Genomic DNA, 18481 nt, shown 5'->3' with positions numbered 1-18481 from the left:
TGGTAGGCCATGTAAAATCACAGAGTGTGCAGAGGTCGCCAACTTTCTGCAGAGCCATTCACCACAGATCTCCAAACCTTATGTAGCCTTCACATTAGTTTCATGTCAGGAATGTGTTTATGGTCAAATAAACATGCTCCTAAATCTTATGAAGCTGTTATATCTGCAAAGGATGGGACGACATCATACTAAACCCTATGGATTATGAATGAGATGACACTCAAGTTCATGCGTATAGAAGCAGTCGAGCAAATACTTTTCACAATATGTTGGTGAAATCTTTAGCTAGTGGAAGTCGCAGGATACAATTGCTTGAGATACAGACTGGCAGTAAATACCATAGACCAGGGGTGGCCAACTCCAGGCCTCATGAGCCGGTGTCCTGCAGGTTTTAGATAACACCCTGGGTCAACACACCTGAATCCGGCCTCTGGAGAACTTCAAGACATGTTGAGGAGGTAATTTAGCCATTTAAATCAGCTGTGATGGATCAAGGACGCATCTAAAACCTGCAGGACACTGGTGTTCCGAGAAACCGCCTTACATTGGCAAATCGTCCTACCTGTATTGTAATTTGACTTTTGACTAATCCAAACCCTAACCATAAGAAATATTCACAATGGGTTAAAAAAATTATGTAAATTTGGGGTTTGTGTTACGCGCATGCGCAGCGTAAGCGCAGAAACAACGGGTAGGATAGATTCCCAGAACACCGGCTCTCGAGGCCTGGAGTTGGTCACCCCTGCCCGAGAGGGTTACCTATGCACTATCTAGTTGGACAATCTAATTCAGGGGTGGGCCACTCCAGGCCTCAAGGGCTGTGGTCCTGCAGGTTTTAGATAACACCCTGGGTCAACACACCTGAATCAAATGATTAGTTCATTACCAGGCCTCTGGAGAACTTCAGGACATGTTGAGGAGGTAATTTAGACATTTAAATCAGCTGTGTTTTAGACGCATCTAAAACCTGCAGGACGCCGGCTCTCGAGGCCTGGAGGGTTACCTGTACACTATGTAGTTGGACAATCTAGTTGCAACCAGCAGCTAGCTTCAAGGAATAAACACCAAGCAAATGGCCTGCAGTGTGGATGCACGTTTAAACAAAAAAATAAATAAATAAAAAAAACCATCAAGTAAAGCAAGGAAACATAATATCAGTACGATATATACATTTTAAGTTATTTTGTTTTCCCTCAAACACAGTTATTTACCCAAGACTTTCTTTCTTCACTATCTTATTGATGACAGCTGATGAACTACTACAACTTTAGTCTTTCCATTATTGGAACCAACTCAAAATGAGACTTTTAAATCATAGTTAAACACTTTTAGAGCATCTTGGAGTGAGAAAATAGAAGGTTAGCAGTCAGATCCCAGGTCCCAGCTTCCCTAGATAATGACTGTTGCTTTTCAGCCCCCTCCACCCCCAGTAATCACTATAATGCAGTCATCTCCTACACCACAGAGGGCCACAGTACATGTCTCTGCATGAGAATATTGGCCCAAAGTTATCTGCAATTGTAATCACATTACACCAAGTTTAAACTAAGTTATAAAATTGCAATGCTTAAACAGCAGTTTGCAAACTCTAAGGAACACAAGTTATTTGTTGAGTTTGAAGTGTTTCGAATACATTATTGTCTATTTCAAGTTCTGCAACAATATGTGTTTGTGTAGGCACTTAATCTACAGTAAAGCTTTAGCGCTGGCAGTTTTAGGCCATATTTGGCTTATTGATAATAAATAAATAAGCACAGCAGAGCACCACAGAGAAAATCTATTCATAATTGGATGAAAATATTCAGAAACTTGGTTTTCAAAAATGATTTTCCATTCCACCAAAACATTTTGATTTGATTTTCATTTCCCTCACATATTTATCCGCACAGCACCTTTGACAGCTTAGGCATCAGGACACTCATTTCTTAAATGATTACCTTTTCCCATTATTTCCCCCCATGAGTAATTATCTTGGTTATTTAACAGTTTTTATCTGCTTTCATCCCCATCTGCTCTCTGCTCTGCTGTGAAAAGGTTATGTCACCAAACTGTGCGCCCAACAGGATTTAGCAACATTTTAATCTGAATCTGACGACAGCTGGATGGATGTTGTTTGCTGCCGGCGGTCATAAATCTGATCCAAACCACACCTTCGTAATCCCAGCGCAGCAGGTTTGGAGTGTTTACAGTGAGATTATGTAACCTTTCGAAGAACAACTCACAAATTCCTCCTACTCATTTCATAAACAGCCTTTTAGCTTAACTCAGCACACCTCACAGTTTTGCTGCTGTAGTCTGGCATGACTTTAGATAGATACTACTATTGTTACTCTACATTTCAGCATCTTTATCTGATGCAGAAAGTTGAATACCCTTATTTAACAAGTAATAAGAAGATATATTTTTACAGGATTATATTTTTCATATATTTTTCAATAGATCGTCATGAATGTTTATTGCTATGACATAAAAAGTGCTCAGGGGTATTTAAAATATTGTTCTTCAGAGGAATGCAGATATTCTTACCATCAACATGAAGCCAATTAGATGTTTCCCAATGCTGCATCTCATCAGTAATTTGCTTGAGGATTGAGAATGACAGATCCTTAAATGTAGCAGGACCAATGTCTGAATGTCCTCTGTGCCGATAAAATATTAACATTACAAATCCAAGGCATGCACTTACTGGAGTTGCCACTGATCCAAGTGAAATCTTAATTTACGCAGTGGAAAAACTGCTAGCAGCCATCATAAGCACGTTGGTGTGGGCAGGTTCTCTGTGGTCCTTTCACTCGGAGTGACCCGAGCGAAGGTCACAGGTTAAAGTTCTTCATACCACAAGTGCTACTGTGTCAAGGTGTTTGACCTCGTTTTGATCCTTTCATTCTCAAATAAAATAACATTTCCCAGAATTCATAGTGGTTAAGTATTCAGCAATCAGTGTAAGGATCACTGTTATCGACTTTTTGTCAGCGCTTTCCAATTTTAAATTTGATGAATGAGCCCTGAGGTCAATCTATTTTTCCTTATATAATATCCACAGCTTCACTAATATATTTATTCACTTTGCTTGGACATTTTGCTGGTTTTGGGATTTTTTTTGGCATTAACAGTATGTTTTGATTCCAGGATGATAGCTCATCTTGCTAATTTTTTTATCTAGGTGATTTTATTCTGGTCTGACTTTCATATGATGGTGTAGTTTTATATCTGCAGTTACCATAATATTTGTTGTCTGTTGTCAGATTTTCCGGAGGTGTTGGCTGGTGTTCAAGAAAGCCTCGAGTAAAGGACCCCGGCGGTTAGAGAAGTACCCAGATGAGAAGGCAGCCTACTTCAGGAGCTTCCACAAGGTAAACAAATGACTCAAAAACATCACCTAACATCATTCCTTTTTAATTAACTGTTTGTCTTGATGTCTTCTTTAGTAGATAAAATGATTATTGAGTACTAGATCAACATAATTGATTGTGATTTTGATCCTATGGCTGTGACTAATACGAGTTGTGATCATCTATCAGTTACTTCTTGATTAATCTTTCCATCGCCCTATGAAATGACAACCTCATATTCCCAGCCCAGTGTAATGTCTTAGGTTAAGACAAGGAGTCCAAAATATTTAAAATAATATGTAGGAGACTAAAAAAAAACTAAAAATGTTAAAATTGATCAGGGAATTTTAACATTTCTGATTAAAAGAGGAAATAAATAATCCATCTTCTTAGCTGTGGGGATTAGGATTACTTTTTCATATGAAAATCTTTGGACTTATCTGTGGCTCAAAAAGGATTTTCTTTAAATCTGAAGATGTTTAAAACATCATATAATGTTTAAATAATTTTTGTAGAGACGCACCGATTGCAGTTTTCTCAACAGAATTAGGTTTCTGATTTTCCTCCAAGTTTGACCTGCTGATAACAATTTTTGCTGATTCCACCTTTACCTGACAGATTTTACTGAACAAAACCAGGTGCAACAGATTCATGTAACACATTTTAGATACATTGTTTTCCAATATGTTTATCTCCATAATCTTTCTCATTACTGCTTTGATCCTTTCCCCTTTGAGGCGTAGCTAAACGGTTCACTTTAGCTAATTTTGGGTCTCCACTCACTTCCACGCTAACAAAGTAGCATGTGGCCATGAGTGTGTTCTTTTCTGTTCTATTGTATGACACATTATGAACAAAACAAGTACTCAATAATCACTCTGAACAGCGTAACATATTGCATTGTATTTATTTACACAGTGCTGACTTTTTGTGTGCTGTACCAGTACCACGCTGTGGTATTCCCAGTGTTGGAGAGAAAATTCTCATTGTGGGTGGTGAGGTTTAAGGATGCCAATGTCACTCAGTTCATTGGTCGATCATGATAATGCAGCATGTAGTGACCGCATTACCGTGAAATTAGGAATCAATATTCATAATCTCCACAGTATGATTTGTGATGATTTAGTAACACCCTGACCTTTCGTCTAATGTAATCATTAGACATCACTTTGTATTTGACTCTACTGAAGTCGATGAAACTGTAGCCTCTATAGAAAACCATATATGCAACACCCAGTGGGTATTTAAGGTCATTAGAAGACCTTGAAACTAAAAGTTTGTCCGATCTTTGTCCTCTTGAATCCCAAAAGAAGATTAAACCTGCTGTGTGACTCCTCATGTAGCAGCCTAAGGTACTGTCTAAATGCTGATGACATTGACATGCAGAGCACAATTACAAGACGGCAGCCGAGTTTCATTTTGCAGGTTGGCCAATTGGTGGAATTAATTTGCTTCAGCTGATAAAATCTGATGGAAGTGGTCCCCCAGTAAAAATGAGATGTCAGGAACTGTCCTCTCAAAATCCTCCTGTCCTCTTCAAACTACAGAAACAAATGTTCTGGTAAAAGTCTCATGTGAACTGATTTTCAAGATATATGTATATTTTTTTCAATTTCCAGCACGACTTCTAAGAAAAGTATTGCTGCTTATCTTTTAAGAGTATATTACTCACAAGGTGCTTTCTACACTGTATAAAAAGATTATGGAATATGGTTGTGCACAACTGTGCCTTGTTTTCATCTTGATGTATTAAGTTCTGTCCATTGGCCTCAGTTGATGAAGTTAAGGATCTATTAAGACACAGTTTGTAACTTTATCTTGTTCTTTGGGGCCTTTTTCCTCCCTTCAGAAAGTAATAATCCAGAGTATAATATCTCACTCCCTGCCTCTTAAGCCCTTTGAAATACTCCAATTATGGCTCATTATCATGGTGAGTGGAGATGATGTTAAAGGAGTAGCACTGTGAACTATGTTTTATCATAATGAGGGGAGATAACTGCAGATAATAGGGGACCGTGACATCAGTTTCTCATAAGGCGATATGTTTGAGAGAAGATTTAGTACTCTTTACTACTTGTGATTATGAGTTAGCTGTGAGATTTTTCATTTTTGGTAGAATTTAACATTTTTTTCCACATTCCTGTCTGAGAAAGCTTATATACAAGCTAGGTAGATGTTTTGATCCATTTCCTTAGCTCACTTTGCTGCTACCGTATCAGCCATGTATTGTGAATGAAACATCTCTATGCCTACTGCATCATGCTGTCACATGGGGCATCCTGTGTGGCTGTAGCTCCCCTCCCAGAGGGATCTCATACACCCAGTGCTGGAGTGAGCGATGAGTGCACACATGCACCAGTGCGCCTGGTAATGCATCGCCACAAAGATCAAGAAAGGTCCCGTCTGAGGGCTTCATTCAACGCTGCAGTGCTTTGGGGGGAAATAGGCTGCACTGGTGGCTGATTTACACAATCAACACAAAGGGGATTGGCTTTTTTTCCCTTTCTTTCTCCATTCCCTCTTCTCTCTCCCACTCGTCTCCCTCTCCCTGTGCAGTTTTTGCTGTCTGAGGAGCACTGGTCCACGCAGTAAAAAGTCCCTGAATATTTTTAGCTCTCTGAAAAGTTGTTCTCCTTTGTGCTACATTTCCTGAGCTCTCCTGAGGTCCCGACAGGAGCAGTTAACATGAAATGATGGAGCTGTAGCTAAATGCCTAATTTGTACACATGGATGTGGAACTAACCAGCAAAGCAGGAAGAGCTGAGCAGACTGAGCCTCAATAGTGCAGCTGGTTGTTCCTCCAATTTGGTCTATATAGCAAAAATTACTGTACAAACTATGTTGCACTTTTATACAAAAACCAAATGACTAAATTCATATTTTATGTCTGTTAAATCAGAACCAGATCTCATCTAAACAAAATCCTGTAGCATGTGTGGGGAGGGCGTAAAGTTTAAGCTCGCTATGAAACTCCATAATCTAGATTTGCTTAATCATCCGTTATCAGGGCGGATGTCAAATAGTTGAATCTCAGCTCCTGTGCATAGCAAATGGGGAATGGAGGCAAATACCTCAAGATGATCTTTTTGTAGTCAAATGTCTTGGGCCACACATCCTTTCTTTATATTTTACTTCCAAGGAGCCAGCCTTTTCTTGTCTTGAGCACTAGTTTTCCAAGGTATCTGAAGGTGGTTTTTTTTTTTGTAGCTTAAACTATGAAAAATGCAACACATAGCATGCTATGAAAGGGATAAAATTGTATGTTTACACCATCAAGTTGTTTTCCAAAGAGCTATTAGCTAAAAACCTAGCGTATTTGTCAGCATGGCGTGCAGTTTTTTCTTTTAAAATGTAGGGAAAGTGGACAAGAGGACAACAAAAGAACTGGCAGATCTAAAAATCTATTAACAGAAGATGAACTGAAAATCATGTCCTTAAGAAACCGGAAAGAAATAGAGTAAAGACCTGACGCAGGACCTGAGAGATGCTCTGGACCTTCAGTTGATCCATATACTATTACCCAAGGTCTCATCAGAAGTGGTCTCAGTAGAAGGGTCCTTGACAATGAGTAAAAAATGAGAAAAGCTGACCTAAACACACAAGGGAACATTATCTGTCATGGATTGGGCTCCCCCGAGGCAGAACCTCAAAGCCCAAGGAGGTATTTCTGAAGACTACCTAAATAAATCACAATAATGTTTCAGACAATGTTGATCAAAGGTGGTCATAACAAATATTGACTGTCAAGCTTGTTAGATGTGCATAAACTCTTGTTTTTGTCTTATATTTTTATTTTGCTACAAATGTTTCAATAAATCACAAATATAAAGAAATGAGGGGTGGCTCAAATGACTAACAGTCTTCCCTGTTTTGCACAGTACTGTATATTCAGGTGGATGAGGACTTGAAAATCAAGTACATGTTTAGAATAAGAATTTATTTTTTAGATCAATGTACAACTGCAATACAGTTTACAATAATAATCTCACTTTGGACACTGCAGAAAGAGAGCCAGCAGTAATATATTCAGCCAGCCAACGTTGGTGACTTTATTGTTTATTATTTTCACAATAGGAAACTGCTGTTTTAGATTATAGCAGAAACACTGTAAAATTACAGTTCCATGCTGGAAAACCAATAAACAGTACTTTACTGTGATTTAACAGGAGAGATCGTTAGCCGCTAGAAGACGAAGCCACTTGATGGAGAACAGCTGTTTTACTCTAACACTGGCACTTGTAAAACTAGCTTTCAACCCCATGTCGACCGCTGTTAGATGGAATTCTGTTAAATTTAGTTCACAGTTCAACCAGTTTGACTTCAAAATACCTGCAAACCTAATTGCATTCTCTTCAGCCTCAGCCGCTCTTTACGTTTCATGCTAATTAGCAAACATGAGCATAGTAGGCTAATCTACTTAGAGAAGATGATACCTTTTATTTAGCATACAAGTTAGACTACACTGAGCCACTAGTATGACTAGGGTTCGAGTCATGAGATTTCTCTTGCGCCTCATGTCTGCTATGCATGAAAGCTAAACATGAATAAAGATGAAGAGGAAAGAATGGGAGAGGAAATAGGTCTCATCAGAAATGATTCACTATGCTTGGACTCTAGCACCTCAGGCTGGGAATGCACCCAAATCTTTCATTTCACACACGCATCACACAGATAAAGACTAAAACATGCGCAGTTACACACTAAACACAAACAGGGAAAGAAAGAGATGAGAGGCTGGTGACATTCACTGCTTAGAAATTCCCAGCGTTGACGCTTACTTTGTGTCAGTTATGAATTGCCTGCCCGAGGACAAATTCATACCGTATCTCATATGAAATATTTAGATACCATCTTTGAGAGGGGATAAGAAAAATAAACAAACGGGACAAAAAACAAAGCACTTCTTATCTTTCAGTATTGTAGCCTCTGATTTACTTCTTCATCTGTTGTATTTCCAGTTGAAGTTCAATATTGCGGGGCAAATGCATTAAATCTAATACTATCAAACACAGAAATCTCAAGTCCACATATCCTGTGTGTGGGTAAGGTCTGGTCCCTTAACTTTTAACAGTCAAGCTGTACTATACAGGGAGCCCAGCTAATTCATTCCCAACAGTCTGGCAAACTGCCCACAGTTAGCACACAATGGACTACACTAATGTAATGGGTCTTATCTACTAGGCAGAGTGAACACAGAGAAGACTGTTGAACAAAATGGCCTGTAAATGCGGTTTATATTTAATTAAATGTAATCTTCTCTTTTTTTCATTTGCTCAATCAATCTCCTGGTAAAGTGATTTAGATGCTTATGATCGCGCTCCTGTTTATTGACTGGAAGGGCAGCTTTGAGGAGATGAACAATAGATGTGCTGTGTATACCGAAAGAGCACCGGGTCATGTTTATTCATAGAGGTGCCTTTAAAATAAATAACATACTTACATTTTACACATCACGCTGCAGCAGGCTTTATGATGCAGGAAGCTGACACTGTGTGTGATTTCTTACTGTTTTAAGCTATTTTTTGTAATCAGCCAAATAACTACTTCTGTTTATGTATCCCTTAAGATCACCCCCATCGCCCTTTTTTGTTTTGTTTTGTTTTAATTCACCCCTTTAATGCTAAGCCTCTAACTACTATTGCAATTTCAGCAAAGCTGTGCAAGGCTGCAATTAAACCATGCTGCTGCAGCTGCTGCTGGTAGCTGTGTTCATTCAAGGCAATATCCTCCTGCCACACTCTCTTTTTAGATCACTGAGCTCCATAACATCAAGAACATTACCCGGATGCCACGGGAGACAAAAAAGCATGCTGTGGCGATCATCTTCTGTGACGACACGTCCAAGACATTCGCCTGCGAATCAGGTAAAAATCAAAATTACTATTTTTTTTTTTTCTCTAGCCACTTCGGAGCAAGGACAGCACTGATTTCAAGTGTCATTTCTTATAAATGCGCCGGTAGGTGTAAGATGAGGACTGACGGCTTGGTTTTTTTTAAAAGTTTGACGAGAAGTGGAAGGAGAGTGAGAAGTGAGAGGTTGAAGGAGAAAGACAAATAGAACGAGTGAGATGAGGGAGGCAGCGGAGAACTGGAGTTTAGCCAAGTGATGCTCATTTGCCGCTATATTAAGAAGTGGGAGGATCTGTTCCGAAATATTGATTTTCATAGTGCAGGTATGAAAACTGATATCGGGCATAATTTGCGGCGTGTTTCAACTCAATTATAGACTGTAACAATACAGATTGTTTCTAATACGTGGATAGACAGCAAAGAAGGCTCAGGATCTGCACACGGATGGCGTTTTTTTTGTGCAAAGCTGAAAGCAGAGGGTTAGGTAAGGTGGATACACCTGAATTAACATCTTAACTCCACTCTTGCAGGTGTGCATTTGGGAATATTCGCATTTGACATGGAGAGTTGTGAATTCATATCTTAACTCTCTCCCCCTATCTCTGCTGGATCAGTCCTCTCACCCCAACATATGAGTGTCTTTTTCCCCTTTTTTGACCATCAACCTTCCACATCTGATATCCTTTATTTCCCTTGCATCACATGATATACAAAAGTGTTAAACTTGTGGAAATTAGCAAAAATGTGCCATCCTGTAAGTAAGAGGCTCAGGTTGTATCAGATTTAAATTTGGCATGCTGCCTATTTTCTACAGTGCAACAACAGTCAGTGTATGGATTTAAAAACTGGCATTTTTAAAGTGCAGTCATTTCTTAAGGCATTCATACAAATGTGCCAATAATTGGATGTTCACTGTTTTTTTTTAAAAGCAAAGAGCAAAAGCAGATAATTAGGTCTCATGAAGCTCTCTTGATATTTTAGTTTTTTAAAAATAACCATTTTATTCCTCCATCTAAGCAGTACTGTGTTGTTTGGTGTGCTGTTGAGAAAACACGGGATGGAACAAAGGAAAAATCATTTAAAATTCCTGACAGCTTTGGGTGCATCTGACAAATATGCACATAAGGAGAGATGAGCATGACCTGAAGAGATGAGAATCCTGTCAAGTGTGCCAACTCTTTAAATTCCACAGCCGAATGGGGCCTGACAGCACGTATACAAGTGGATATACATTTTGCATTTGTCTGGATAACGGCGCCTTCTCCCGAAACAGGAAATACAAAGAAAGCTCGACTGTCTTTTGATTTGATTCTCACATATACTGTCACTCCAGCTTCATCTTGCCAGCACATCCATCCTTTTCCACAGCACACCTCCACACTGAGACATCCTCCCGCAACATCTCTTCATGCATGGCACATGGAGTTGCGAGGTTGCCTCTGTGCTGATGAACTGTTTGCTTAGCTGATTTTCCACTCACTGGCCTTAAAAAGTGTGGGAGTGTAGAGGCCAAGAAGGCCATGGCAACTGAATGAGAAAAGCTCAATCTGGGGAGGCATGAGGAAAGAGCTCAAATTCAGAGCTGCTGGTGCTGCCTGTAAATGTGTGGCTCCAAAGTTTTGCTTTTTTGTATGTGTGAATGAAGCGCTCCAGGCAGCAGCAGACCTTTCCTTCACCCTGCAGAGTAATGTAGATCTGTCCCATTGACAATGCTTGTCAGAGCTGAGCTGACAAACAGGTTGTCTTGCAATGCCGGCAAATACGCCAGGAAGACACGCCAATGCTCTCTCGCATTTTACACGAGTGCATGAGGATTTTTTCGTAAGCAAACACAGAAACATGGTAGAATTCCCACACTTGCACATGTGTCTCTGTACACATGAGTGGCCATAGTTACAAATCCCAGTGCTCCCCAGGGCCAGGGAGCTTCAGAAAGATAAACAACTCTGGCGTTTGCCTCATTTCGCACTTCAGTGACTTTCACCAAACGTTCATGTAAGACAATTGGAAATCTTCTGCACTGTAAACACAATTTTTCTGACTTAACAAGAAGGAAAATTGGTATTCACACGTAACACACTGCCACACAGACTTCCAGATTTGATTCATGAAATCATTTGTTTCCACTTAGCCTTAAATTAAAAAATCTGTCTCACAATAAATGTTCTGCTTCGTTTCCGGCTTTCATCCGTAGCAGGCGCAACTTCTTCCACGCAGCTCATTTCCTTAATCCAAGATTGTTGTTTTGGAAGGAAACAATAATTGTCCTAATTGTCCAAATTTCTCAAAATTATCCAACAATGTTACTAAACATAAATTTGGAAGTTAAAGCCCCAACACAAAGCTCGTAACCCTGTGTGCCCCCAAAGGTGTCCTGCTAAGGCACCTTTGGAGACTATTAATACCACCTATACATTAAATATGAATACAGCTGGTTAGCTCACCTCATTACAGCATTTCAGGGAGTTATTGGATCAGATGATTCTGTGTAAAACCTCAGCGGCACTTAAAGCGGTACCTTCACTTTGCTTTCTGTGGGGATGAAATAAAAAGGAGATGGTAAAAAAAGAGCCCTCAAATCTTAGCTTCAGCATTTTGGATACATTCTTATTTTCTCGTTAACAGAGGGACGTAACAAGGGTTTGGAAAAAATAATAATGTTACGTTACTAAGGTGCTCATGTGCACACTTGTAAAGAGAGACGAGATCCTGGAGTTGAATTTCAATCAAATCCAAACATTTTGCACTTTAAAGGACTTTAATTTGTCCCTCTGTGGGGGAAGGAGTAACTGTGTATGTAGGAATATGGAAGATGAATGTTGCATGTATAAAACAATGAAATATAATAAAAAGCAGCAATTATTCCTTTAGTGGAAATTAAAATACCACGAGGGAAAAAGTCATTTACTCTGTGGCTCTGGACCTGCTGCGTCTCTGATTCACTCCTCCAGCCAATTATTGTTCCTTGTGAGTCATGCATCCACTTAACCTGCTAAACACAACCCAATCAGAGGCACTGCAGGGCGGTCCATTAGCCTTTTCAAAGTAAAAGCCATCTGTTGTGTTACACATTCATGCTAATTTTGACAACCTTATTTTGGAAAATGCAAAATGATTGTAAAATGATACCACTGCCTTTCTACACTAAATATAACTCTATAGCCAGGTAATATGCTTGATTGCTTATCGTGGTGGAAACGGGAAAAAAAGAGGGAAAGAGAGTATAAAACTTTTTTAAAAAAATGTGGAATTCATGTATTTCCTTTCCAGCTAACAAGCAAAACTCCTTCTTCAATTTGGGAAATAGCTTATTGATTACCTGAGAAGATTATCACTAGTTTCAGATTTACTCTGGCCATATTATTTTAGCTGTGCTCCTTATATTTTATAGCCTTAGAGCTGAGTATTGGCAGATAATGGAGGAGAAACCCCGTCTTCATCTGGACAGAATCCACTGCCTTTTTTAATCTGCACCAAATCAATCAGACTGATCCCCCCCCCCAGTCCTTTCACTGTTTGCTGTACTGTTGCCTTGTGCATGTAACGCATTACTCCTGAAATTCCATGGATGGTTTATTTCATATGGTAGTGTAACATGTACAGCACGTGTTGTCGTGTATGTGTGTGGTTAATGGTGGACATTCCTTTATGCTGTGCTGCTGTGTGCAGAGCTGGATGCAGAGGAATGGTGTAAGCTGCTGTGCATGGAGTGCCTGGGCAGCCGTCTCAATGACATCAGCCTGGGAGAGCCAGACCTGTTAGCAGCGGGGGTGCAGCGGGAGCAGAACGGTGAGTGCCCAATTAGTCCCTGCTAACACGGGGCTAACACAGACAGCCATTCAGGGTCAATCTCTCTCACTCAGCCTGCCACCGAGCAGTTAGCTGATGCAGTCCAGGCCTTTATGTGTTAAAGCAACTAAGACCTCAGAGGGTTAGGTGAATGGAGAACAGCCGCTGTCCAATTAGGCCGGACTAATAATGGCCTTTTTCTTTTTTTCTTGCCAATACCTGATTCGATGTCCCATGTTACAGCCCATACTTACATTAGCACACACAAGGGCTCAACTTAAGACTTCAGAAGAATGTTTGGATGTGTGTGTGTGTGTGTGTGTGAGCACAGGTCAGTCACAGGCTGCGGCCGGGGCTCTGTTCCAGGCCTAATGAGAAGTGCTGTGCATCACTGGCTTCCCTCATAATGAAGCTTGTCACAGAGATGGATGAGATTATGGCTCCTAAAGCCACGTGAAAAAAATGTGCCTCCCCACATATTCCACTTACAGGAAATGAAAATGGAAAAGAGAGGAGACAACAGGGCTCTGCTATCACAGTGGAACTCATTCCCTGTGTAATTTGTAAAGTCGCAGAGGAAATCGAAAAGGCAACAGGCAAAAACGAGCAGTTTAAAGTCGAAAAAAGGGGGCGAGGAATTGAAAAGAACCTGCTGTCATTTCGACCCATTACATCCCGTTGCGGCTGCGGAGTGAAATTGTACTCCTCAACATGAACTTGGCTTCATTCGTTTACGGTATCAATACGCAAGTTTTTGACTGTGCCGGGAGTGGGGAGCCAGTTGAACTGTAACACTCGCTCTCTCTTCAGCTGTGGCAGAAATCCTGCTGTTTGTTGCTCCTACAAAGCTTTCAGCAAAGTGTTATGGAGATTAACTGAACTCGTACCTCTCCGCTGCCTCTTTGAGTGAATGAAACAAAAGGCTTTAGCCTGCAATTTCAATTAGTAGCCCTCCCCAAACAGCAGGGGCTGATAATTAGATCAGAGTTCATTTTCACTGTCCCTAAAAATACGCCACACCATGACACTGCCATTCTCTAGCCACTGCAGACTCATGGCTTATTTTGAATCATTAAGTGTAATTAGTGAGAACTAATCAGATCATGGAGGACTTTTTCCCCCCCTCACACTGTCTCTCTGACTCTCTCTGTCTCCCTGCCTCAGAGAAATGCTTTAATATGAATGGGCAGATTTGGCTCACTGATTCCGGTGCAGCTCACTGGATGGCCGGTTAGACCCACTGCGGTTGAAGTCAGTAAAGTACTGCTTAAAATGCCTTCTGCATTGTAGTTTTTCTCTACTTCTGCGATAGAAGCCGTGTTCAGTAACCTTGCAATATTTCAATAATAATTCATAACCTTTTTAAAATTTAAACAAAACCGCAGCCCCCGACTAGTCACCTCATGTGGCTTATATTTTATCCACCCTCTAAAGCACCATTTGCTGTTGTGAATGACACAACCCACATCTACGCTCAGTTAAACGCACTCTTCGCTGTGGGATCCCACCTTCAAGTACGTCTGCTGTGAATTGTTTCAGAACGCTTCAACGTGTACCTAATGCCCACCCCCAACCTGGACATCTACGGGGAGTGCACCATGCAGATCACTCATGAAAACATCTATCTGTGGGACATTCACAACGCTCGCCTCAAACTCGTCATGTGGCCCCTCAGCTCCTTGCGCAGATACGGCAGAGACTCCACCTGGTTCACTTTCGAGTCCGGAAGGTGCGTGTGTGCGTATGTGCATGCAAATATTTCACGCCTGCTGTTGTCTTACGTGTGATTGAAATGTTAGCAGTGGGAGTGAAAAACTTAGTTTTGGAAAGGTTATAAAAACTTCCACAAAGCAACTTCGGATAGCCGAAACATCCCAGGATATCAGCATTTGCCGCAGAGCCCTTCAGGCGACGATGTGACAGGTGCCTCTGTGAATGTGTCTCTGTGTTTGTGTACTGTATCTACTCACGCATGTGTTTATGTGTTTGACTCCAGCGGGCTATTATAGTGTCTGTAACTGAACAGTCAGCCATGCATATTTGTAGATCAGCAATCTGAGAGTGAGCGCGATCAAAGTGGGTCTCTGTGTGTGTGTTCCTGGCGCAGGATGTGTGACACAGGAGAGGGTTTGTTCACGTTCCAGACGCGGGAGGGGGAGATGATCTACCAGCGGGTCCACTCGGCCACGCTGGCCATTGCCCAGCAGCATGAGAGGATGATGGAGGAGATGGAGAAGAGCTCCCAGGTACATTTGTGCTTTTTTTTTTCTCTCTCTCTCTTCCGTTGTTTATCTTATATCCACCAGCCACACATGATAAGCCCGACAACTGCCTTCTTGTACCGCCAGCATAACAAGTGGCTAATAATCAATGCTGGTATCAACATGAAGTTGTTGTCGAAATAATTATGTATCACTAACATAGTGAGCTTCACTTTCTGTAGTTAAAGCATCCTGCTGAAATTGATGCCAGAAGAAACACAAAGATTCCATCTGTGCACACACTTGGACACATATTACTGTAATTTAATAAAACACCTTTCTTCCTCTGGTATTTCTGCAGCTCTTTCCCTGCCTGTTTGAGGCTGATCTGAGGAGCATTTCATTGAGGCTTTTTGCAGAATTCGTTTTAGAAAGCAGGCAATAGGTCATGATTTTCACACACACAACACACATTTCTCTCTAGGTACTGTATTGCCGTTTTGGACCAGGAGCCCTCTGACACCCCGCCGTCTTGGCCTCGGTTTCCTCCTTCCACCACAACATCATCCCGTGCATTTCTTCCTTCCTCCCATCCTCCCCGCTATCGTCTGCATTCTTTATTTATGTAGGCCTGCCTAGTGTTTGATGAGCCTTGACCATATGGTCATGCTCCTGGACCCCACCATTTGGGAACTTTTCCAAATGCAGCTACCCTTAGCTCTATAAAATGTACGCTCAGCAACAGAAAACTGACCGCTCATGTAGCAGAATGGGGGAAATGGCATGTTTACTGCTGGGTAAATCCATATTTTTTTCAACACTTAATGTATTTCAAGCTGCTTTTTCTAGACGGGAGTCTTTGGTTTCACGTTGAACGCAAAAATATAAAACGCATCATTCCCTGGCAAAACAACACGGGGACCCCGAACGAGTGTTGATCTCACCCATCACGCAGCCATTCATAGCGGAAACATGCCATTCAGTCTCTAATATGCTGTATTACCCATGCTGTTTGTTTACTGACTATGCAGAGCAATTTCACCTGTTGTGAGCGACTGACTGAGAGTGACAGAAAAGTGAGAGACACCGTATGCGTTCTCTGTCTGTTCCAGAGCCACTCCAGAGAGACGCTAACTAAGTCCATCTCCCTGCCACGCAGCGCCTACTGGCAGCACATCACGCGTCAGACCAGCGTGGGGGATCTGTACAGCTACCAAGGTACAAACAAGAAGTCACTAATTGTCATATGCACGGGTTGGGGTTTTGGCTCGCCGGCAAGACTGAAAAACTGCTAATGAGGATTACACGACAGTTATGGCTTTAGCTTTTACCTCTGTGTATTTCAGCACTATATACTTTTACAAATATGTACTTTTAAAGAAATTACTTTTTGTGTCTCGTGCATTGGCTGGTAGTTGCATTTATCTCATGTCTGGCATGCAAACTCAGCCTTATCTGATGCACATCTGATAAGCTTGAGTTCAAGAAAATGAAAGCAGATGAGTTCCACTCTGTGTAAGCACCGACGTTTATAGTCACAAACTCAACACAAGCGGGTGAGCTCTCTCCGCTTTGCTATTAAGATCTTTGGTAAAATGTTAGGCTCCTGTTGAGTTTAATCATACAGAAAAATTAGCCAACAATAATGGAAAATATCCAGATTTAGGTTCAAATTTGTCTTAAGGTAGTCAGATCATAATCTAAGCTGTGAATAAATGTATTTATTTTTTTATATCTAGAGGAAATTCACAACCATATTCATCTCAAAGCATGTCGTTTTGTAAGCCTTAAACAACAACTTACAAGTAGAGCTAGGAGTTTCTGTCTCCTGAGTCTGAGCTGAGACTCTTCCTGTTTTCTTAATGACACAAATTATTTTTTATCACATAATCACGAATTGCCTGCGCGCTATTGTTCTTGTCCGTATCTAATACATAAATGAGACTAGGTTGTAAAAAGAATGTGCACCCTTAGGATAATGGCATTAGCTAAAGCTAATTGGATTCAGGAGTGAAATCAATGAAACATGATATATGGTGTGAATCAGGGATATTAGAGACTTTTGATCTTAAATAGCAACATTTTTATGAAGCTGGGAAATGTTACAAAGTTATCTTCTTTCTTCCACTCAAACAAAGTCAGTACAAATGGATATAATTTAGCTCTTTAGCTTCTCTCTAGAAGTGGATGCCTAAATAGATTCAAAAGCTCAGAGACTTAAAAAAAGAAGCCCAAAAAAGGCTTTAGGTTAACATCTCTGTTCCACTTTGTGAATCTGCCGTATGCAAATCAAGCGGAAAGACTGCACGGAGCCCGGTGTCCTTGGCAGAACGCAACAGAGCAAGTTGCTTAAAAAAGAACATCACTGCACACCTTAAGTTGCCACAAAGCTCCTTCATGCTGTACTGCACCTGAAAAATCTTTTGTGTGCTAATTAAACTAAGGTTAAATTGTTTGGGAAGAACACGTTGCACTATGTATAGCATGAAAAGGCCCTGCATGCCAACATGAAAACATCAAAAGGTGAACTGAAGCGAAAGGGGGGCATCGCGATTCGGATCTTCTTTGTCGCCTCGGGGATTGGACGGCTCGCTGTCATTGTGCGGAAAATGAATTCTCGAGTTTGTGAAGGTATCCTCCAGGATAATGTCAGGCTGGCTGACCAGCTGAGGCTCGGGAGAAGAAGAAGCTGGGCGATGCAGTACAAACATTAAAGCAAATCTACTGCAGGCTAAAATGTAACCCAGTGCACATACGCCCAGGAGAGCGGCTCACACCTGAATATTGAGAACACTCTATGATTCCACATATGGATCTGATTGTTCACCCATTCTCAGTTGATTCCTGTTCAATATTCTGTGCTTGGAAAAGAAAAAAAAATAGGCCTACGCAGGTTTTCAGTGTCAACCCAACTGTTGTGTTATCTCAGTCTAGAAACACAGCAGGAAAAAAAAGGCTTTGTGACTCACTCCGTTGCCACGAGTTTGACGTGACTGTTTTGGGATGCGCAGCTGTCGGAAAAACACGCCAGCATTGATTAAAAAGGAATCGGCGAGCTTGGAGGTTTCCGGTGGATTTGACTATTTGGAACCTGCTCTTGATTTCCATCCCCTTTCACACCCTCCTAAGAATTTGACTGATGTTCTGAGCTCTCTGAGGATGTCTTTTTCTTTGATAACTAAAAGCAGAGACGCACAAGCATATCTAAATTACATTATAAAAGACAAGAATGACTTGTGAAAGAAAGCACATTCGTGTTTGCGCACGTGTGCAAGTAAGCGAGAGCGTCTCGAACCGAGTGCATTAATA

The 18481-nt window shown here is 41.0% G+C and overlaps 1 protein-coding gene across 1 annotated transcript in view; it reads left to right on the top strand.

Annotated features, from left to right (window-relative positions):
* dok6 (docking protein 6) overlaps nucleotides 1-18481 on the top strand; it is a 54517-nt gene that overhangs the window by 26601 nt on the left and 9435 nt on the right. Inside the window, exons 3-8 of the mRNA XM_006794621.3 lie at nucleotides 3246-3353; nucleotides 9082-9196; nucleotides 12852-12971; nucleotides 14511-14700; nucleotides 15079-15217; nucleotides 16285-16390. Coding sequence (XP_006794684.3) covers nucleotides 3246-3353; nucleotides 9082-9196; nucleotides 12852-12971; nucleotides 14511-14700; nucleotides 15079-15217; nucleotides 16285-16390 — 778 coding nt within the window. The remainder of the gene's footprint in view (nucleotides 1-3245; nucleotides 3354-9081; nucleotides 9197-12851; nucleotides 12972-14510; nucleotides 14701-15078; nucleotides 15218-16284; nucleotides 16391-18481) is intronic.

This window comes from Neolamprologus brichardi, chromosome 9 (genome assembly GCF_056152115.1).
Source record: "Neolamprologus brichardi isolate AB-2024 chromosome 9, ASM5615211v1, whole genome shotgun sequence".
Lineage (NCBI taxonomy): Eukaryota > Metazoa > Chordata > Actinopteri > Cichliformes > Cichlidae > Neolamprologus > Neolamprologus brichardi.
Note: the sequence above shows the minus strand (reverse complement) of the source record. Positions and strands in the feature narration are given on the sequence as shown.